Source organism: Scyliorhinus torazame, chromosome 19 (genome assembly GCF_047496885.1).
Source record: "Scyliorhinus torazame isolate Kashiwa2021f chromosome 19, sScyTor2.1, whole genome shotgun sequence".
In the NCBI taxonomy this organism is placed as follows: Eukaryota; Metazoa; Chordata; class Chondrichthyes; order Carcharhiniformes; family Scyliorhinidae; genus Scyliorhinus; species Scyliorhinus torazame.
In genome coordinates, this window is record NC_092725.1 from 15,798,976 (window position 1) to 15,822,333 (window position 23,358).

A 23,358-nucleotide genomic window follows, 5' to 3' on the forward strand; every position below is an offset into this window, starting at 1 on the left:
CTAACCCTCTCTCTCACACACTTCCTGTATCTGGGGTGGGTCTCTCTAACCGTCTCTCTCCTCTCTCTCTCACACACACTCCTGTACCTGGGGAGGTCTCTCTAAACCTCTCTCTCTCTCCCACACACTCCTGTATCTGGGGAGGTCTCTCTAACCCCTCTCTCTCTCACACACATTCCTGTATCTGGGGAGGTCTCTCTAACCCTCTCTCTCTCTCTCTCACACACATTCCTGTATCTGTGGAGGTCTCTCTAACCCTCTCTCTCTCTCACACACTCCTGTATTTGGGGGAGGTCTTTCTAACCCTCTATCTCTCTCTCTCACACTCCTGTATCTGAGGAGGTATCTCTAACCCTCTCTCTCTCACTCTCACACACTCCTGTATCTGGGGAGGTCTCTCTAACCCCCTCTCTCTCGCTCTCACACTCTCCTGTATCTGTGGAGGTCTCTCTCTCACACACACTCCTGTATCTGGAGAGGTCTCTCTAACCCTCTCTCTCTCTCACACACTCACTCCTGTATCTGGGGTGGTCTCACTAACCCTCTCTCTCTCACACACTCCTGTATCTGGGGAGGTCTCTCTAACCCTCTCTCTCTCTCTCACACACTCCTGTATCTGGGGAGGTCTCCCTAACCTTCTCTCTCTCTCACACACACTCCTGTATCTGGGGAGGTCTCTCTAACCCTCTCTCTCTCACACTCCTGCATCTGGGGGGGTCTCTCTCTCTCTCTCTCACACACTCCTGTATCTGGGGAGGTCTCTCTAACCTTCCCTCTCTCTCTCTCTCTCTCTCTCACACACAGTTCTGTATCTGGGGAGGTCTCTCTAACCCTCTCTCTCTCTCACACACACTCCTGTATCTGGGGAGGTCTGTCTAACCCTCTCTCTCTCACACACACACTCCTGTACCTGGGGAGGTCTCTCTAACCCTCTCTCTCTCACACACCCCTGCATCTGGGGAGGTCTCTCTAACCCCCTCTCTCTCTCTCTCTCTCTCTCTCTCTCTCACACACACACAGTCCTGTATCTGGGGAGGTCTCTCTAACCCTCTCTCACACACACTCCTGTATCTGGGGAGGTCTCTCTAACCCTCTCTCTCTCTCTCTCTCTTACACACACAGTCCTGTATCTGGGGAGGTCTCTAACCCTCTCTCACACACACTCCTGTATCTGGGGAGGTCTCTCTAACCCTCTCTCTCTCTCTCACACACATTCCTGTAACTGGGGAGGTCTCTCTAATCCTCTTTCTCTCTCTCTCACGCACACTCCTGTATCTGGGGAGGTCTCTCCAACCCTCTCTCTCTCTCTCACACATACTCCTGTATCTGGGGAGGTCTCTCTAACCCTCTCTCTCTCTCACACACAGTCCTGTATCTGGGGAGATCTCTCTAACCCTCTCTCTCTCTCTCACACACACACTCCTGTACCTGGGGAGGTCTCTCTCACCCTCTCTCTCTCACACACACAGTCCTGTATCTGGGGAGGTCTATCTAACCCTCTCTCTCTCTCTTACACACACAGTCCTGTATCTGGGGAGGTCTCTCTAACCCTCTCTCTCTCTCTCACACACATTCCTGTAACTGGGGAGGTCTCTCTAACCCTCTCACATACACTCCTGTATCTGGGAAGGTCTCTCTAACCCTCTCTCTCTCTCTCACACACACACTCCTGTATCTGGGGAGGGTCTCTCTAACCCTCTCTCTCACACACTTCTGTATCTGGGGTGGTCTCTCTAACCGTCTCTCTCTCTCTCTCTCTCACACACACTCCTGTACCTGGGGAGGTCTCTCTAAACCTCTCTCTCTCTCCCACACACTCCTGTATCTGGGGACGTCTCTCTAACCCTCTCTCTCTCACACACATTCCTGTATCTGGGGAGGTCTCTCTAACCCTCTCTCTCTCTCTCTCACACACATTCCTGTATCTGTGGAGGTCTCTCTAACCCTCTCTCTCTCTCACACTCCTGCATCTGGGGAGGTCTCTCTAACCCTCTCTCTCTCTCACACACACACTCCTGTATCTGGGGAGGTCTCTCTAACCCTCTCTCTCTCTCACACACACACTCCTGTATCTGGGGAGGTCTCTCTAACCCTCTCTCTCTCTCTCTATCTCTCTCACACACACAATCCTGTATCTGGGGAGGTCTCTCTAACCCTCTCCACCATTTCTTGCCTCCCCCATACCCTAGGCACTCACCTCCCTTATGTGGGGCCAGTGTGAGAGAGCTCGCAGAGCTGCAAGAGCTGCCTCCCTCACGCTGGCCTGGCTGTCCCGGCAGGCCAGTTCAAGGAGGCGCTGCGGAGCCCCCACCCTCAGGAGAGACCTGCCGAGCTGTGCCGAGCCTCCGCGGGCCAGGTTGTGGAGGGCTGAGGAGGCGTTGCGTCGGGTCCGGGGGCGCCGATCACTCAGGAGCCCCACGAGGCTGGGGAGAGCCGCGGTTAGAGGTTGCACAGAGGAGCCTGCCTGGTAGGCCGCGTTGCCGGCGGCGAAGCTGGCTGCCTCTCTCACACCTGGGTCTTGGTCCCTCAGCCTTTCCAGCACCTTGTCCAGCAGCAGTGTCCGCCACCGGCCCTCCTCACTCCCCCCCTCGGCCAGCAGTCTCCCTGCCAGGCCGCAGGCTTTGCGTCTGACGGCACCATCAGGGTGCTGGAGGGCCTGCAGTAGCGGCTGGCAGTCGTCGGAAGCCCCGAGCGCTTCCCTAAGGAACAGCAGGTGGCGCGGTGGGGAGGAGCGGCCCACCTGGGCCAGGAGGGAGAGCAGCTCGGACAGGGGAAGGAGTCATCTCCCGGGACTGCAGGAGGCAGCCCAAATACTCGGAGGGAGAGGGGAAGGGTGAGGGGGAGGGGGCCCAGCCGGCCACAAATTGATCCACGAAGCCGGCACCGCTCAACACCAGGCGACACAGGAGACTGAGGGCAATCTCGGCTGAGAGCATCGGCAAACGGTGCAGGACCACCTGGGAGGGAGACGGAGGGAGGGAGGGAGACGGAGGGAGGGAGGGAGACAGAGGGAGGGAGGGAGGAAGACAGGGAGCGAGACGGAGGGAGGGAGGGAGGCAGGGAGACGGACGGAGGGAGGGAGGGAGACGGAGGGAGGGAGGGAGACGGACGGAGGGAGGGAGGGAGGGAGACGGAGGGAGGGAGGGAGACGGAGGGAGGGAGGGAGAGGGAGACGGAGGGAGGGAGGGAGACGGAGGGGGGGGAGCGAGGGAGGGGGAGCGAGGGAGGGGGAGCGAGGGAGGGGGAGCGAGACGGAGGGAGCGAGACGGAGGGAGCGAGACGGAGGGAGCGAGACGGAGGGAGGGAGGGAGAGGGAGGGAGGGAGAGGGAGGGAGAGAGAGGGAGGGAGGGAGAGGGAGGGAGACGGAGGGAGCGAGTGAGACAGAAGGAGGGGGAGGGGGGGGAGCGAGGCGGGGGTGGAAGGACGGGGCGGGGAAGGGCGAGACATGGGTGGGGGAGAGCAAGAGAAAGCAGGAAAGGAGATAAAAGAAAGAGATGGAATTAGTAGATGATAAAATAAAATATTGAAAATTTCATTAAAAAATTATAAAACTGCATCTGACCAGAACACTCTTAACCCAAGTCAATCTCTCCGTGAGTGTGCGCGGGAGCGGCTGCGAGTGTGCGCTGGAGGTGCTGCGAGTGTGCGCTGGAGGTGCTGTGAGTGTGCGCTGGAGGTGCTGCGAGTGTGCGCTGGAGGTGCTGCGAGTGTGCGCAGGAGCAGCTGCGAGTGTGCGCTGGAGAGGCTGCGTGTGTGCGCGTGTGAGAGGCTGCGAGTGTGCGCAGGAGGTGCTGCGAGTGTGTGCAGGAGGTGCTGCGAGTGTGCGCTGGATGTGCTGTGAGTGTGCGCGTGAGCGGCTGCGAGTGTGCGTTGGAGGTGCTGTGAGTGTGCGTTGGAGGTGCTGTGAGTTTGCGCGGGAGCGGCTGCGAGTGTGCGCAGGAGGTGCTGCGAGTGTGCGTTGGAGAGGCTGCGTGTGCGCGCTGGAGAGGCTGCAAGTATGCGCAGGAGGTGCTGCGAGTGTGCGCTGGAGGTGCTGCGAGTGTGCGCGTGAGCGGCTGCGAGTGTGCGCAGGAGGTGCTGCGAGTGTGCGCTGGAGGTGCTGCGAGTGTGCGCGTGAGCAGCTGCGAGTGGGCGCTGGAGGTGCTGTGAGTGTGCGCGTGAGTGGCTTGCGATTGTGCGCTGGAGGTGCTGTGAGTGTGCGCGTGAGCGGCTGTGAGTGTGCGCTGGAGGTGCTGCGAGTGTGCGCTGGAGGTGCTGCGAGTGTGCGCTGTGAGCGGCTGCGAGTGCGCTGGAGGTGCTGTGAGTGTGCGCTGGAGGTGCTGTGAGTGTGCGCGTGAGCGGCAGCGAGTGATAGCGTGAGTGGCTGTGATTGTGCGCTGGAGGTGCTGTGAGTGTGCGCGGGAGCGGCTGCGAGTGAGAGCGTGAGTGGCTGCGAGTGTGCGCTGGAGGTGCTGTGAATGTGCGCGGGAGCGGCTGCGAGTGTGCGCGTGAGCGGCTGCGAGTGTGCGCGGGAGGTGCTGTGAGTGTGCGCGGGAGCGGCTGCGAGTGTGCGCGTGAGCGGCTGCGAGTGTGCGCTGGAGGTGCTGCGAGTGTGCGCTGGAGGTGCTGTGAGTGTGCGCGGGAGCGGCTGCGAGTGTGCGCGGGAGCGGCTGCGAGTGTGCGCGGGAGCGGCTGCGAGTGTGCGCAGGAGGTGCGAGTGTGCGCAGGAGGTGCGAGTGTGCGCAGGAGGTGCTGCGAGTGTGCGCTGGAGGTGCTGTGAGTGTGCGCGTGAGCGGCTGCGAGTGTGCGCGTGAGCGGCTGCGAGTGTGCGCTGTGAGCGGCTGCGAGTGTGCGCGTGAGCGGCTGCGAGTGTGCGCGTGAGCGGCTGCGAGTGAGCGCGGTGAGCGGCTGCGAGTGTGCGCTGGAGGTGCTGTGAGTGTGCGCGGGAGCGACTGCGAGTGTGCGCAGGAGGTGCTGCGAGTGTGCGCTGGAGAGGCTGCGTGTGCGCGCGGGAGAGGCTGCAAGTATGCGCAGGAGGTGCTGCGAGTGTGCGCGGAGAGCGGCTGCGAGTGGGCGCTGGAGGTGCTGTGAGTGTGCGCGTGAGCGGCTGCGAGTGAGAGCGTGAGTGGCTGCGAGGTGTGCGCTGGAGGTGCTGTGAGTGTGCGCTGTGAGCGGCTGAGTGTGCGCTGGAGGTGCTGCGAGTGTGCGTTGGAGGTGCTGCGAGTGTGCGCTGGAGGTGCTGCGAGTGTGCGCTGGAGGTGCTGCGAGTGCGCTGGAGGTGCTGTGAGTGTGCGCTGGAGGTGCTGTGAGTGTGCGCGTGAGCGGCTGCGAGTGAGAGCGGTGAGTGGCTGCGAGTGTGCGCTGGAGGTGCTGAGTGTGCGAGCGGGAGCGGCTGCGAGTGAGAGCGTGAGTGGCTGCGAGTGTGCGCTGGAGGTGCTGTGAGTGTGCGCGGGAGCGGCTGCGAGTGCGCGTGAGCGGGCTGCGAGTGTGCGCGGGAGGTGCTGTGAGTGTGCGCGGGAGCGGGCTGCGAGTGTGCGCGTGAGCGGCTGCGAGTGTGCGCGTGAGCAGCTGCGAGTGTGCGCTGGAGGTGCTGCGAGTGTGCGCTGGAGGTGCTGCGAGTGTGCGCTGGAGGTGCTGCGAGTGTGCGCGGGAGCGGCTGCGAGTGTGCGCTGGAGGTGCTGCGAGTGTGCGCGGGAGCGGCTGCGAGTGTGCGCTGGAGGTGCTGCGAGGAGTGCGCTGGAGGTGCTGCGAGTGTGCGCGGGAGCGGCTGCGAGTGTGCGCGTGAGCGGCTTGCGAGTGTGCGCAGTGAGCGGCTGCGAGTGCGCTGGAGGTGCTGCGAGTGTGCGCTGGAGGTGCTGTGAGTGTGCGCGGAGCAGCTGCGAGTGTGCGCTGGAGGTGCTGCGAGTGTGCGCTGGAGGTGCTGCGAGTGTGCGCGGGAGCGGCTGCGAGTGTGCGCTGGAGGTGCTGCGAGAGTGCGCTGGAGGTGCTGTGAGTGTGCGCGGGAGCGGGCTGCGAGTGTGCGCGGGAGCGGCTGCGAGTGTGCGCGTGAGCGGCTGCGAGTGTGCGCGTGAGCGGCTGCGAGTGTGCGCTGGAGGTGCTGCGAGTGTGCGCTGGAGGTGCTGCAAGTGTGCGCTGGAGGTGCTGCGAGTGTGCGCATGAGCGGCTGCGAAGTGCGCGGGAGCGGCTGCGAGTGTGCGCGTGAGCGGCTGCGAGTGTGCGCGTGAGCGGGCTGCGAGTGTGCGCTGTGAGCGGCTGCGAGTGTGCGCTGGAGGTGCTGTGAGTGTGCGCGTGAGCGGCTGCGAGTGCGCGGGAGCGCTGCGAGTGCGCGGGAGCGGCTGCGTGTGCGCGGGAGTGGCTGCGTGTGCGCGCAGGAGCAGCTGCGAGTGCGCGGGAGTGGCTGCGTGTGCGCGGGAGTGGCTGCGTGTGCGCGCAGGAGCGGCTGCGAGTGCGCGGGAGTGGCTGCGTGTGCGCGGGAGTGGCTGCGAGTGCGCGGGAGTGGCTGCGTGTGCGCGCAGGAGCGGCTGCGAGTGCGCGGGAGTGGCTGCGAAGTGCGCGGGAGTGGCTGCGAGTGCGCGCAGGAGCGCTGCGAGTGCGCGGGAGTGGCTGCGAGTGCGCGGGAATGGGCTGCGAGTGCGCGGGAGTGGCTGCGAGTGCGCGGGAGTGGCTGCGAGTGCGCGGGAGTGGCTGCGTGTGCGCGCAGGAGCGGCCTGCGAGTGCGCGGGAGTGGCTGCGATGTGCGCGGGAATGGCTGCGAGTGCGCGGGAGTGGCTGCGAGTGCGCGGGAGTGGCTGCGAGTGCGCGGGAGTGGCTGCGAGTGCGCGGGAGTGGCTGCTGAGCGCGCGGGAGTGGCTGCGTGCGCGCGCAGGAGCGGTTGCGAGTGCGCGGGAGAGGCTGCGAGTGTGCGCTGGAGAGGCTGCATGTGTGCGCAGGAGCAGCTGCGAGTGTGCGCTGGAGAGGCTGCGTGTGCGCGCGGGAGAGGCTGCGAGTGTGCGCAGGAGCAGCTGCGAGTGCGTGGGAGAGGCTGCGAGTGTGTGGGAGCGCGAGCGAGAAGTGCGTGGGAACGGGTAAATTATAAATGTATTATAATTAAACTGACAAAACTGTGATTGACTTGTTGATTACCCCTTACCCAACTCCCAGTCTTTCCAACTCGCCCCCACTCTATGTTTTGATATTTATACATTTACACACACACAAAAGACAGAGGGAAAAGGTGGTGGAGTGAGATGAACATATTGATAAAATAAAAGGATAAAGGATTTCCGATGCATCAGGCGGCCTCCAATTAAAGTCTTTCAGGAGTTCAAGCTTTCACTTCGATGCCTCTTCCTTCGGAGCTTGAGAAGGTTCTCTGCCAAGGCGGATTCCTTTCTTTGGAGATTCACGATCATATCAACTTTTTTTATTTCAGTAAATTTAGAGTACTCAATTGTTTTTTTCCAATTAAGGAGCAATTTTGTGTGGCCAATTCACCTAACCTGCACATCTTTGGGTTGTGGGGGCGAAACCCACGCAAACACGGGGAGAATGTGCAAACTCCACACGGACAGTGACCCAGAGCCGGGATTGAACCTGGGACCTCGGCGCCGTGGGGCAGCAGTGCAAAACACTGTGCCACCGTGCTGCCCTTCGATCAATTCAACTGTATAGGAAAGATGTATCAGACTCTCGTTGGTTTTAGAACAATAAAGTAATCCTTTACTTCAAGAGAGAGAGACAGAGCTCCTTGTTCGTTCAGGGTCTACTAATCATGTCTGTCCAGTTCTCTCAGAAGCATCCTGCAGGAACCAATGCCTAACTTTTTTCAGCCAGAGCACTGTCCCTGGGCGTCAGCCAGAGCACTGTCCCTGGCCGTCAGCCAGAGCACTGTCCCTGGCCGTCAGCCAGAGCACTGTCCCTGGCGTCAGCCAGAGCACTGTCCCTGGCCGTCAGCCAGAGCACTGTCCCTGGCCGCCAGCCAGAGCACTGTCCCTGGCCGCCAGCCAGAGCACTGTCCCTGGCCGCCAGCCAGAGCACTGTCCCTGGGCGTCAGCCAGAGCACTGTCCCTGGCCGCCTGCCAGTGCACTGTCCCTGGCCGTCAGCCAGAGCACTGTCCCTGGCCGTCAGCCAGAGCACTGTCCCTGGCCGTCAGCCAGAGCCACTGTCCCTGGGCGTCAGCCAGAGCACTGTCCCTTGGCCGCCAGCCAGTGGCACTGTCCCTGGCCGCCAGCCAGTGCACTGTCCCTGGCCGTCAGCCAGAGCACTGTCCCTGGCCGTCAGCCAGAGCACTGTCCCTGGCCGTCAGCCAGAGCACTGTCCCTGGCCGTCAGCCAGAGCACTGTCCCTGGCCGTCAGCCAGAGCACTGTCCCTGGCCGTCAGCCAGAGCACTGTCCCTGGCCGCCAGCCAGAGCACTGTCCCTGGCCGTCAGCCAGAGCACTGTCCCTGGCCGTCAGCCAGAGCACTGTCCCTGGCCGTCAGCCAGAGCACTGTCCCTGGCCGTCAGCCAGAGCACTGTCCCTGGCCGCCAGCCAGAGCACTGTCCCTGGCTGTCAGCCAGAGCACTGTCCCTGGCGGTCATCTAGAACAGTGCCCCTGGCCATCAATCTGAACACTATTCCTGGCCAGGTTGCCAGCTAGCCAATTGAATCAACTTCCTCTAAAGCTGGTTCTTCAGATACCTGGAAAGTCTTTATTCTCCTTTCCAAAGAAACATAACCTGGGAACACACTGTCCTGACTAGCAGGCTGCCTCAGCTGAACTGCTTAAAGGTGCATTCCGATTATGAGTCCTTGGACCAAAAACAATAAAACAAGTGGAAACAAAGGAAATGAAAATGAAGGACTCTAACAATGTGTGAGAAAGTTTGAGCGTGTCACAGGTGTTCACAGACTAACTGCCCATCTGTTTTGTGCATGTGTCTCTTTGTGAGAGGGCATGTGGGATAGAGAGTGTGTGAGCGAGAGAGCACATGCTGGTGTGTGCCAACGCTGCAGACTCTACCTGTATGAGATGCCGTACAAACTCTCCCTCAAGCAGAGCAAGTAGAATATCACTGAACATTGACTCCTCTACATCCATTGCAAAGGGGAAGCACAGCAGCTGACAAACTCTCATGACTACATCGTGCACTGTCTGAACTCCAACATCAGCAGGATTAGCATCAAGACTGGCAGCAGAGAGATCCAACCTAGACATGGACACAGCAAAACACTGCTCAGAGAAAGACATCCACCCCCGTGCTGTACCTGTCCTGGGAATGTTTGATGGGGACAGTGTAGAGGGAGCTTTACTCTGTATCTAACCCCGTGCTGTACCTGTCCTGGGAGTGTTTGATGGGGACAGTGTAGAGGGAGCTTTACTCTGTATCTAACCCCGTGCTGTACCTGTCCTGGGAGTGTTTGATGGGGGACAGTGCAGAGGGAGCTTTACTCTGTATCTAATCCCGTGCTGTACCTGTCCTGGGAGTGTTTGATGGGGACAGTGTAGAGGGAGCTTTACTCTGTATCTAACCCCGTGCTGTACCTGTCCTGGGAGTGTTTGATGGGGACAGTGTAGAGGGAGCTTTACTCTGTATCTAACCCCGTGCTGTACCTGTCCTGGGAGTGTTTGATGGGGACAGTGTAGAGGGAGCTTTACTCTGTATCTAACCCCGTGCTGTACCTGTCCTGGGAATGTTTGATGGGGACAGTGTAGAGGGAGCTTTACTCTGTATCTAACCCCGTGCTGTACCTGTCCTGGGAGTGTTTGATGGGGGACAGTGCAGAGGGAGCTTTACTCTGTATCTAATCCCGTGCTGTACCTGTCCTGGGAGTGTTTGATGGGGACAGTGTAGAGGGAGCTTTACTCTGTATCTAACCCCGTGCTGTACCTGTCCTGGGAGTGTTTGATGGGGACAGTGTAGAGGGAGCTTTACTCTGTATCTAACCCCGTGCTGTACCTGTCCTGGGAGTGTTTGATGGGGACAGTGTGGAGGGAGCTTTACTCTGTATCTAACCCCGTGCTGTACCTGTCCTGGGAGTTTTTGATGGGGACAGTGTAGAGGGAGCTTTACTCTGTATCTAACCCCGTGCTGTACCTGTCCTGGGAGTGTTTGATGGGGACTGTGTAGAGGGAGCTTTACACTGTATCTAACCCCGTGCTGTACCTGTCCTGGGAGTGTTTGATGGGGACAGTGTAGAGGGAGCTTTACTCTGTATGTAACCCCGTGCTGTACCTGCCCTGGGAGTGTTTGATGCGGACAGTATAGAGGGAGCTTTACTCTGTATCTAACCCCGTGCTGTACCTGTCCTGGGTGTGTTTGATGGCGACAGTGTAGAGGGAGCTTTACTCTGTATCTAACCCCGTGCTGTACCTGTCCTGGGAGTGTTTGATGGCGACAGTGTAGAGGGAGCTTTACTCTGTATCTAACCCCGTGCTGTACCTGTCCTGGGAGTGTTTGATGGGGACTGTGTAGAGGGAGCTTTACACTGTATCTAACCCCGTGCTGTACCTGTCCTGGGAGTGTTTGATGGGGACAGTGTAGAGGGAGCTTTACTCTGTATGTAACCCCGTGCTGTACCTGTCCTGGGAGTGTTTGATGGGGACAGTGAAGCGGGAGCTTTACTCTGTATCTAACCCCGTGCTGTACCTGTCCTGGGAGTGTTTGATGGCGACAGTGTAGAGGGAGCTTTACTATGTATCTAACCCCATGCTGTACCTGTCCTGGGAGTGTTTTTTTAAATAAAATATTTTATTGAAAATTTTTGGCCAACCAACACAGTACATTGTACATCCTTTACACAATATTATAACAACACAAATAACAATGACCTATTTTATAAACAGAAAATGAATAAATAATAAATAACAAAAATGAAAACTAACCCTAATTGGCAACTGCCTTATCACAAGTAACACTCTCCAAACATATAATTTAACAGTCCAGTATATAATTATCTGTAGCAACGACCTATACATATTATACAGTATATATTAACAACCCTGAGAGTCCTTCTCGTTCCTCCCCCCACCCCCCTGGGAGTGATTGATGGGGACAGTGTAGAGGGAGCTTTACTCTGTATCTAATCCCGTGCTGTACCTGTCCTGGGAGTGTTTGATGGGGACAGTGTAGAGAGAGCTTTACTCTGTATCTAACCCCGTGCTGTACCCGTCCTGGGAGTGTTTGATGGGGACAGTGTAGAGGGAGCTTTACTCTGTATCTAATCCCGTGCTGTACCTGTCCTGGGAGTGTTTGATGGGGACAGTGTAGAGGGAGCTTTACTCTGTATCTAACCCCGTGCTGTACCTGTCCTGGGAGTGTTTGATGGGGACAGTGTAGAGGGAGCTTTACTCTGTATCTAACCCCGTGCTGTACCTGTCCTGGGAGTGTTTGATGGGGACAGTGTAGAGAGAGCTTTACTCTGTATCTAACCCCGTGCTGTACCCGTCCTGGGAGTGTTTGATGGGGACAGTGTAGAGGGAGCTTTACTCTGTATCTAATCCCGTGCTGTACCTGTCCTGGGAGTGTTTGATGGGGACAGTGTAGAGGGAGCTTTACTCTGTATCTAACCCCGTGCTGTACCTGTCCTGGAGTGTTTGATGGGGACAGTGTAGAGGGAGCTTTACTCTGTATCTAACCCTGTGCTGTACCTGTCCTGGGAGTGTTTGACGGGGACAGTGTAGAGGGAGCTTTACTCTGTATCTAACCCCGTGCTGTTACCTGTCCTGGGAGTGTTTGATGGGGACAGTGTAGAGGGAGCTTTACTCTGTATCTCACCCGTGCTGTACCTGTCCTGGGAGAGTTTGATGGGGACAGTGTAGAGGGAGCTTTACTCTGTATCTAACCCCGTGCTGTACCTGTCCTGGGAGTGTTTGATGGGGACAGTGTAGAGAGAGCTTTACTCTGTATCTAACCCCGTGCTGTACCCGTCCTGGGAGTGTTTGATGGGGACAGTGTAGAGGGAGCTTTACTCTGTATCTAATCCCGTGCTGTACCTGTCCTGGGAGTGTTTGATGGGGACAGTGTAGAGGGAGCTTTAATCTGTATCAAACCCCGTGCTGTACCTGTCCTGGGAGTGTTTGACGGGGACAGTGTAGAGGGAGCTTTACTCTGTATCTAACCCCGTGCTGTACCTGTCCTGGAGTGTTTGATGGGGACAGTGTAGAGGGAGCTTTACTCTGTATCTCACCCCGTGCTGTACCTGTCCTGGGAGAGTTTGATGGGGACAGTGTAGAGGGAGCTTTACTCTGTATCTAACCCCTGCTGTACCTGTGATACTAACCTTTGACCGAGATGATCGAGGAAATCGTCAGAGAGCAGTTGGCGAAGCGTAGCTGTCACAACACTTGTCGGGCTGGCCAGCAGGGGTAGGCACTGGTAAGGGACCGCAATGAAGACCAGAGTAGCCAGTCCAAGGAAGGTCAGAATACCTGCCAGAGAGAGTGCGAGAGACCACAGAATGTCTGGTGAGAATTACAAATGTGGACGGAAGGTACGAGGGGGGTCGGGAGAGGGTGAGGTAGGGGGGTCGAGAGAGGGTTGGGGGGTCGAGAGAGGGTTGGGGGGTCGAGAGAGGGCTGGGGGGTCGAGAGACGGCTGGGGGGTCGAGAGAGGGTTGGGGGGTCGAGAGAGGGTTGGGGGGTCGAGAGAGGGTTGGGGGGTCGAGAGAGGGTTGGGGGGTCGAGAGAGGGTTGGGGGGTCGAGAGAGGGTTGGGGGGTCGAGAGAGGGTTGGGGGGGGGGTCGAGAGAGGGTTGGGGGGGGGGTCGAGAGAGGGTTGGGGGGGGTCGAGAGAGGGTGGGCTGGAGGGGGGGTTGAGAGAGGGTAGGGTGGGGTGGGGGGGTGTCGAGGGAGGGGTGAGGTGAGGGGCTGAGAGTGGATGGTGGGGGATGGCGAGAGAGAGGAGCTGGGGGGTCGAAAGAGGGGGGGGGTCGAGAAAGGTGGAGGGGGGGTTGAGAGAGATGGTGGGGTGGTCGAGAGATGGGAAGTAGGGGTTGAGAGAGGGTGGTGGGGGGTCAAGATGGGGTGGGGGGGGGGTCAAGAGAGTGGGTGGGGGGTCAAGAGAGGGGGATCGAGAGGGGGAGTGGGGGGGTCGAGAGAGGGGTCAAGAGGGGGGGTCGAGAGAGGGGGATGGGGGAGTCGTGAGGGGGAGACTGTGGGGGGGGGAAGACTGTGGGGGGGGGGAGACTGTGGGAGGGGGGGAGACTGTGGGGGGGAGAGACTGTGGGGGGGAGAGACTGTGGGGGGGGAGACTGCGGGGGGGGTGACTGCAGGGGGAGGGAGACTGCGGGGGGGGAGACTGCGGGGCGGGGGAGACTGCGGGGAGACTGCGGGGGGGAGACTGCGGGGGGGGGAGACTGCGGGGGGGGGAGACTGCGGGGGGGGAGACTGCGGGGGGGGGCTGCGGGGGGGGAGACTGCGGGGGGGGAGACTGCGGGGGGGGAGACTGCGGGGGAGACTGCGGGGGAGACTGCGGGGGGGGAGACTGCGGGGGGGGAGACTGCGGGGGGGGAGACTGCGGGGGGGGGAGACTGCGGGGGGGAGACTGCGGGGGGGAGACTGCGGGGGGAGGGAGACTGCGGGGGGGGGGAGACTGCGGGGGGGGGAGACTGCGGGGGGGGGTGAGAGACTGTGGGGCGGGGGGGAGAGACTGCGGGGGGAGAGACTGCGGGGGGGGAGACTGCGCGGGGGGGGAAGAGACTGCAGGGGGAGAGACTGCGGGAGTGGGGGAGACTGCGGGAGGGGGGGAGACTGCGGGAGGGGGGGGGGAGACTGCGGGAGGGGGGGGGAGACTGCGGGAGGGGGGGGGAGAGACTGCGGGAGGGGGGGGAGACTGCGGGAGGGGGGGGAGACTGCGGGAGGGGGGGGGAGACTGCGGGGGGGGGAGACTGCGGGAGGGGGGGGGAGACTGCGGGGGGGGGGGGAGACTGCGGGGGGGGGGGGGGAGACTGCGAGAAGGGGGGGAGACCGGGGGGGGGGGGGGAGACTGCGGGAGGGGGGGGGAGACTGCGGGAGGGGGGGGGGAGACTGCGGGAGAGGGGGAGACTGCGGGGGGGAGACTGCGGGGTGGGGAGACTGCGGGGGGGGGGAGACTGCGGGGGGGGGAGACTGCGGGGGGGGAGACTGCGGGGGGGGGGAGACTGCGGGCGGGGAGACTGCGGGGGAGGAGAGACTGCGGGGGGGAGAGACTGCGGGGGGGGAGACTGCGGGGGGGGGAGACTGCGGGGGGGGGAGACTGCGGGGGGGGGGGAGACTGCGGGGGGGGGAGACTGCGGGGGGGGGGAGACTGCGGGGGGGGGAGACTGCGGGGGGGGAGACTGCGGGGGGGGGGAGACTGCGGGGGGGGGGAGACTGCGGGGGGGGGGAGGAGACTGCGGGGGGGGGAGGAGACTGCGGGGGGGGGGAGGAGACTGCGGGGGGAGGAGACTGCGGGGGGAGGAGACTGCGGGGGGGGGAGGAGACTGCGGGGGGGGAGACTGCGGGGGGGGAGACTGCGGGGGGGGTGACTGCAGGGGGAGGGAGACTGCGGGGGGGGAGACTGCGGGGCGGGGGAGACTGCGGGGAGACTGCGGGGGGGAGACTGCGGGGGGGGGAGACTGCGGGGTGGGGAAGACTGCGGGGGGGGGGGGGAAGACTGCGGGGGCGGGGGGGAAGACTGCGGGGGGGGGGGAGACTGCAGGAGGGGGGGTGGAGACTGCGGGAGGGGGCGTGGAGACTGCGGGGGGGGCGGGGAGACTGCGGCGGGGGCGGGGAGACTGCGGGGAGGTACGCGAGATTGTGAAAGAGGGAGAGCGATCTTGAGCTAATTGTCAATGAAGACTGACCTGAGGGGAGATGGCGCTCCAATCTGGAATGGGCCTGGGTTGCCCTGGCCGTGGCGTCTCTCCTTCCATGACGGGCCTGTCCCCAGTGAGCTGCAGGCCCCGGGCCAGGCGATGCCAAACGCTGTTCCACAATTCAGAGTCAGCAAAGTCCGTCAGTGCTGCTGGCTCGCCCTGAGATCGAGAGACAGAGCAATAGAGATGAGATCTGCCGTCACACAGCGCAATCGTGGGTGGCAGGGCAGAGGAATCACAGATAGCCCAGAGATGAGGCATTCAGTGTGTGGGGCGGGACAGCACTCAGGGCCTCAGTCAATTCGAGGATGACGTCACTTCAAGGTCGTGAGTGTCCATTAGGGGGCCTCAGATGTGTTCAGAGCAAGAGTACGCGGCCCAGCAAGAGAGAGCGCGCGCGGCCCGGCGAGAGAGAGAGCGCGTGATCGAGCGAGAGGGTGCGCGCGAGACCGAGCGAGAGGGTGCGCGCGAGACCGAGCGAGAGGGTGCGCGCGTGACCGAGCGAGAGAATGCGCGCGTGACCGAGCGAGAGAGTGCGCGCGTGACCGAGCGAGAGAGCAAGAAAGTGCGCGCGTGACCGAGCGATAGAGCGAGAGTGCGCGCGTGACCGAGCGATAGAGCGAGAGTGCGCGCGTGACCGAGCGATAGAGCGAGAGTGCGCGCGTGACCGAGCGAGAGTGCGCGCGTGACCGACCGAGAGTGCGCGCGCGTGACCGACCGAGAGAGTGAGCGCATGACCGACCGAGTGCGCGCGTGATCGACCGAGAGAGTGCGCGCGTGATCGACCGAGAGAGTGCGCGCGTGATCGACCGAGAGAGTGCGCGCGTGATCGACCGAGAGAGTGCGCGCGTGATCGACCGAGAGAGTGCGCGCGTGATCGACCGAGAGAGTGCGCGCGTGATCGACCGAGAGAGTGCGCGCGTGATCGACCGAGAGAGTGCGCGCGTGATCGACCGAGAGAGTGCGCGCGTGATCGACCGAGAGAGTGCGCGCGTGATCGACCGAGAGACTGCGCGCGTGATCGACCGAGAGACTGCGCGCGTGATCGACCGAGAGACTGCGCGCGTGATCGACCGAGAGACTGCGCGCGTGATCGACCGAGAGACTGCGCGCGTGACCGACCGAGAGAGTGCGCGCGTGACCGACCGAGAGAGTGCGCGCGTGACCGACCGAGAGAGTGCGCGCGTGATCGACCGAGAGAGTGCGCGCGTGATCGACCGAGAGAGTGCGCGCGTGATCGACCGAGAGAGTGCGCGCGTGATCGACCGAGAGAGTGCGCGCGTGATCGACCGAGAGAGTGCGCGCGTGATCGACCGAGAGAGTGCGCGCGTGATCGACCGAGAGAGTGCGCGCGTGATCGACCGAGAGACTGCGCGCGTGACCGACCGAGAGCGTGCGCGCGTGACCGACCGAGAGAGTGCGCGCGTGATCGACCGAGAGAGTGCGCGCGTGATCGACCGAGAGAGTGCGCGCGTGATCGACCGAGAGAGTGCGCGCGTGATCGACCGAGAGAGTGCGCGCGTGATCGACCGAGAGAGTGCGCGCGTGATCGACCGAGAGAGTGCGCGCGTGATCGACCGAGAGAGTGCGCGCGTGATCGACCGAGAGAGTGCGCGCGTGATCGACCGAGAGAGTGCGCGCGTGATCGACCAAGAGATTGCGCGCGTGATCGACCGAGAGTGAGTGCGCGAGCGAGTGCTTGTGCAAGCGTGTGTCACCGAGAGTGTGTGCGTGCCTGCGCCAAGTGCATGCGTACCGAGCGAGAGTTCGTGTGTGACCGAGCAACAGTGCTTGAATACCGAATAAACAAGTGATTCCAGTACCTCATTTACAAACTGCACCAAGAGAGTTAGCAAACCATCAAACATTCCCAGGTTCATCGGTGGTGAAACAGAAAGCTGCAGAGTGTAAAATAATCCTCATTCAAAGTCCACACAGCAATGATTAAAGCTCCCTCTACACTGTCCCCATCAAACACTCCCAGGACAGGTACAGCACGGGGTTAAAAACAGAGTAAAGCTCCCTCTACACTGTCCCCATCAAACACTCCCAGGACAGGTACAGCACGGGGTTAGATACAGAGTAAAGCTCCCTCGACACTGTCCCCATCAAACACTCCCAGGACAGGTACAGCACGGGGTTAGATACAGAGTAAAGCTCCCTCTACACTGTCCACATCAAACACTCCCAGGACAGGTACAGCACGGGGTTAGATACAGAGTAAAGCTCCCTCTACACTGTCCCCATCAAACACTCCCAGGACAGGTACAGCACGGGGTTAGATACAGAGTAAAGCTCCCTCTACACCGTCCCCATCAAACACTCCCACGACAGGTACAGCTCGGGGTTAGACACAGAGTAAAGCTCCCTCTACACTGTCCCCATCAAACACTCCCAGGACAGGTACAGCACGGGGTTAGATACAGAGTAAAGCTCCCTCTACACTGTCCCCATCAAACACTCCCAGGACAGGTACAGCACGGGGTAAGATACAGAGTAAAGCTCCCTCTACACTGTCCCCATCAAACACTCCCAGGACAGGTACAGCACGGGGTGAGATACAGAGTAAAGCTCCCTCTACACTGTCCCTATCAAACACTCCCAGGACAGGTACAGCACGGGGTTAGATACAGATGAAGCTCCCTCTACACTGTCCCTATCAAACACTCCCAGGACAGGTACAGCACGGGGTTAGATACAGAGTAAAGCTTCCTCTACACTGTCCCCATCAAACACTCCCAGGGCACGTACAGCACGGGGTGAGATACAGAGTAAAGCTCCCTCTGCACTGTCCCCATCAAACACTCCCAGGACAGGTACAGCACGGGGTTAGATACAGAGTAAAGCTCCCTCTACACTGTCCCTATCAAACACTCCCAGGACAGGTACAGCACGGGGTTAGATACAGATGAAGCTCCCTCTACACTGTCCCTATCAAACACTCCCAGGACAGGTACAGCACGGGGTTAGATACAGAGTAAAGCTCCCTCTACACTGTCCCCATCAAACACTCCCAGGACAGGTACAGCACGGGGTTAGATACAGTGTAAAGCACCCTCTACACTGTCCCAATCAAACACTCCCAGGACAGGTACAGCACGGGGTGAGATACAGAGTAAAGCTCCCTCTACACTGTCTCCATCAAACACTCCCAGGACTGGTACAGCACGGGGTTAGATACAGTAAACCGTGATGGACGTTTCTGATCCTCCCAGTCAGGTACCCACCTGTACAGAGGATAGCAGGGCTGTGTGGACCGTTTTGAGGAAGTCTTCACTCTGAATGTCCACAGCGGAACCTCTGGTGGTGAGCTCGATCATCAGGAAGGCAGCAGCACACTGTGCAGAGAAGGAGCAGAGAAGGTGATGGTGGGGAGCAGGTAATGAAGGGAGAGAAAGGTGGAGTAGAGATGTAGGGCAGGAGAGGGAGATGGAGGGCGGGAGAGGGAGATGGAGGGCGGGAGAGGGAGGGCGGGAGAGTGGGATGGAGGGCGGGAGAGAAGGATGGAGGGCGGGAGAGGGATGGAGGGCAGGAGAGTGGGATGGAGGGTGGCAGAGTAGGATGGAGGGCGGGAGAGGGGGATGGAGGGCGGGAGAGGGACGGAAGAACGGAGTGAGGGAAGGACGGAGGGAGGCAGGGAAGGAGGGAGGGAGGGAAGGAGGGAGGGAGGGAGGGAGGGAGGGAAGGAGGGAAGGAGGGAAGGAGGGAGGGAGGGAAGGAGGGAGGGAGGGAAGGACGAGGGAGGGAAGGACCGAGGGAGGGACAGAGGGATGGAGGGAGGGACGGACGGAGGGAGGGAGGGACGGAAGGGAGGGAGGGACAGAGGGGAGGGAGGGACAGAGGGGAGGGAGGGACAGAGGGGAGGGAGGGACAGAGGGGAGGGAGGGACAGAGGGGAGGGACCGAGGCAAGGAGGGACCGAGTCTATTAACCCCTGCACGAAAGAGAAGAGTTTCTCTCTGTCCAGCTAATCTGTGGCCCCTAATGTTACACACTCAATCTGGCCCCCCCATGTTACACACTTAATCTGTCCCCCAATGTTACACACTCAATCTGTCCCTCAATGTTACACACTCAATCTGTCCCCCCCATGTCACACACTCAATCTGTCCCCCAATGTAACACACTCAATCTGTTCCCCAATGTTACACACTCAATCTGTCCCCCCCATGTTACACACTCAATCTGTCCCCCAAAGTAACACACTCAATCTGTCCCCCAATGTTACACTCAATCTGTCGCCCCATGTTACACACTCAATCTGTCCCCAATGTCACACACTCAATCTGTCCCCCCATGTTACACACTCAATCTGTCCCCCCATGTTACACACTCAATCTGTCCCCCATGTTACACTCAATCTGTCCCCCAATGTTACACTCAATCTGTCCCCCAATGTTACACTCAATCTGTCCCCCAATGTTACACACTCAATCTGTCCCCCCACGTCACACACTCAATCTGTCCCCCCATGTTACACTCAATCTGTCCCTCAATGTTACACACTCAATATGTCCCTCAATGTTACACACTCAATCTCCCCCTCAATGTTACACTCAATCTGTCCCCCCCATGTTACACACTCAATCTGTCCCCCAATGTTACACACTCAATCTGCCCCATGTCACACACTCAACCTGTCCCTCAATGTTACACACTCAACCTGTCCCTCAATGTTACACACTCAATCTGTCCCCCAATGTTACACACTCAATCTGTCCCCCCATGTTACACTCAATCTGTCCCCCTATGTTACACACTCAATCTGTCCCCCAATGTTACACACTCAATCTGTCCCCCAATGTTACACACTCAATCTGTCCCCCATGTTACACTCAATCTGCACCCCCATGTTACACACTCAATCTGTCCCTCAATGTTACACTCAATCTGTCCCCCAATGTTACACTCAATCTGTCCCTCAATGTTACACTCAATCTGTCCCCCAATGTTACACACTCAATCTGTCCCCCAATGTTACACACTCAATCTGTCCCCCATGTTACACTCAATCTGCACCCCCATGTTACACACTCAATCTGTCCCTCAATGTTACACTCAATCTGTCCCCCAATGTTACACACTCAATCTGTCCCCCAATGTTACACTCAATCTGTCCCCCAATGTTACACTCAATCTGTCCCTCAATGTTACACTCAATCTGTCCCTCAATATGACACACTCAATCTGTCCCCCAATGTTACACTCAATCTGTCCCTCAATGTTACACACTCAATCTGTCCCCCAATGTTACACACTCAATCTGTCCCCCCATGTTACACTCAATCTGTCCCCCTATGTTACACACTCAATCTGTCCCCCAATGTTACACACTCAATCTGTCCCCCAATGTTACACACTCAATCTGTCCCCCATGTTACACTCAATCTGCACCCCCATGTTACACACTCAATCTGTCCCCCAATGTTACACTCAATCTGTCCCTCAATGTTACACTCAATCTGTCCCCCAATGTTACACACTCAATCTGTCCCCCCACGTCACACTCAATCTGTCCCCCCATGTTACACTCAATCTGTCCCTCAATGTTACACACTCAATATGTCCCTCAATGTTACACACTCAATCTCCCCCTCAATGTTACACTCAATCTCCCCCTCAATGTTACACACTCAATCTGTCCCCCAATGTTACACACTCAATCTGTCCCCCTATGTTACACACTCAATCTGTCCCCCAATGTTACACACTCAATCTGTCCCCCATGTTACACACTCAATCTGTCCCCCATGTTACACTCAATCTGTCCCCCCATGTTACACTCAATCTGTCCCCCATGTTACACACTCAATCTGTCCCCCTATGTTACACACTCAATCTGTCCCCCTATGTTACACACTCAATCTGTCCCCCAATGTTACACACTCAATCTGTCCCCCATGTTACACACTCAATCTGTCCCCCATGTTACACTCAATCTGTCCCCCATGTTACACACTCAATCTGTCCCCCAATGTTACACTCAATCTGTCCCCCAATGTTACACTCAATCTGTCCCTCAATGTTACACTCAATCTGTCCCCCAATGTTACACTCAATCTGTCCCCCAATGTTACACTCAATCTGTCCCCCCATGTTACACACTCAATCTGCCCCCCCACGTTACACACTCAATCTGTCCCTCAATGTTACACTCAATCTGTCCCTCAATGTTACACACTCAGTCTGTCCCCCCATGTCTCACACTCAATCTGTCCCCCCGTGTTACACTCAATCTGTCCCCCATTTTACACTCAATCTGTCCCTCAATGTTACACTCAATCTGTCCCCCAATGTTACACTCATTCTGTCCCCCAATGTTACACTCATTCTGTCCCCCCATGTTACACTTAATCTGTCCCTCAATGTTACACTCAATCTGTCCACCAATGTTACACTCAATCTGTCCCCCAATGTTACACAGTCAATCTGTCCCCCCATGTTACACACTCAATCTGCCCCCCCATGTTACACACTCAATCATTCCCTCAATGTTACACTCAATCTGTCCCTCAATGTTACACACTCAGTCTGTCCCCCAATGTTACACACTCAATCTGTCCCCCAATGTTACACACTCAGTCTGTCCCCCAATGTAACACACTCAATCTGTCCCCCAATGTTACACTCAATCTGTCTCCCAATGTTACACTCAATCTGTCCCCCAATGTCACACACTCAATCTGCCCCCCCATGTTACACACTCAATCATTCCCTCAATGTTACACTCAATCTGTCCCTCAATGTTACACACTCAGTCTGTCCCCCAATGTTACACACTCAATCTGTCCCCCAATGTTACACACTCAGTCTGTCCCCCCATGTTACACACTCAATCTGTCCCCCAATGTTACACACTCACTCTGTCCCCCAATGTTACACACCCAATCTGTCCCTCAATGTTACACACTCAATCTGTCCCCCAATGTGACACACTCAATCTGTCCCCCAATGTTACACACTCAATCTGCACCCCCATGTTACACACTCAATCTGTCCCCCAATGTTACACTCAATCTGTCCCTCAATGTTACACTCAATCTGTCCCTCAATATGACACACTCAATCTGTCCCCCAATGTTACACTCAATCTGTCCCTCAAAGTTACACACTCAATCTGCACCCCCATGTTACATACTCAATCTGTCCCCCCATGTTACACACTCAATCTGTCCCCCCACGTCACACACTCAATCTGTCCCCTCATGTTACACTCAATCTGTCCCCCCATGTTACACACTCAATCTGTCCCCCCACGTCACACACTCAATCTGTCCCCTCATGTTACACTCAATCTGTCCCCCCATGTTACACACTCAATCTGTCCCCCATGTTACACTCAATCTGCCCCCCATGTTACACTCAATCTGTCCCCCCCATGTTACACACTCAATCTGTCCCCCAATGTTACACTCAATCTGTCCACCAATGTTACACTCAATCTGTCCCCCAATGTTACACACTCAATCTGTCCCCCAATGTTACACACTCAATCTGTCCCTCAATGTTACACACTCAATCTGCACCCCCATGTTACACACTCAATCGGTCCCTCAATGTTACACTCAATCTGTCCCTCAATGTTACACACTCAGTCTGTCCCCCAATGTTACACACTCAATCTGTCCCCCAATGTTACACACTCAGTCTGTCCCCCAATGTAACACACTCAATCTGTCCCCCAATGTTACACTCAATCTGTCCCCCAATGTTACACTCAATCTGTCCCCCAATGTCACACACTCAATCTGTCCCCCAATGTCACACACTCAATCTGTCCCCCAATGTTACACACTCAATCTGTCCCCCAATGTCACACACTCAATCTGTCCCCCAATGTCACACTCAATCCGTCCCTCAATGTTACACACTCAATCTGTCCCCCCAATGTAACACACTCAATCTGTCCCCCAATGTTACACTCAATCTGTCCCCCAATGTTACACACTCAATCTGTCCCCCAATGTCACACACTCAATCTGTCCCCCAATGTCACACACTCAATCTGTCCCCCAATGTTACACTCAATCTGTCCCCCCATGTCACACTCAATCCGTCCCTCAATGTTACACACTCAATCTGTCCCCCCAATGTTACACACTCAGTCTGTCCCCCAATGTAACACACTCAATCTGTCCCCCAATGTTACACTCAATCTGTCCCCCAATGTTACACACTCAATCTGTCCCCCAATGTTACACTCAATCTGTCCCCCCAATGTTACACACTCAGTCTGTCCCCCAATGTAACACACTCAATCTGTCCCCCAATGTTACACTCAATCTGTCCCCCAATGTTACACACTCAATCCGTCCCTCAATGTTACACACTCAATCTGTCCCCCAATGTTACACTCAATCTGTCCCCCAATGTTACACACTCAATCTGTCCCCCAATGTCACACACTCAATCTGTCCCCCAATGTCACACACTCAATCTGTCCCCCAATGTTACACTCAATCTGTCCCCCCATGTCACACTCAATCCGTCCCTCAATGTTACACACTCAATCTGCCCCCCATGTCACACACTCAATCTGTCCGCCAATGTTACACACTCAATCTGTCCCCCCATGTCACACACTC

At 58.1% G+C, this 23,358-nt stretch overlaps 1 protein-coding gene and 1 long non-coding RNA gene across 2 annotated transcripts in view; both read right to left on the minus strand.

Moving 5' to 3' along the window:
• Positions 1–2,618: 2,618 nt before the first annotated feature.
• LOC140396028 (uncharacterized) lies at positions 2,619–12,381 on the minus strand. The gene is made up of 3 exons (XR_011936431.1): positions 12,223–12,381; positions 8,963–9,149; positions 2,619–2,957 (listed from the first exon to the last, which is right to left on the minus strand). It is a non-coding gene; the product is annotated as an uncharacterized lncRNA (long non-coding RNA).
• Positions 12,382–14,747: 2,366 nt separating this feature from the next.
• The window catches only part of stk36 (serine/threonine kinase 36 (fused homolog, Drosophila)), a 232,024-nt gene continuing 223,413 nt past the window's right edge, over positions 14,748–23,358 (minus strand). The window contains exons 20-22 of the mRNA XM_072485425.1: positions 18,002–18,112; positions 16,598–16,672; positions 14,748–14,933 (exon numbers count right to left, since the gene is read on the minus strand). Of these exons, the coding sequence (XP_072341526.1) occupies positions 14,748–14,933; positions 16,598–16,672; positions 18,002–18,112 (372 nt within the window). The remainder of the gene's footprint in view (positions 14,934–16,597; positions 16,673–18,001; positions 18,113–23,358) is intronic.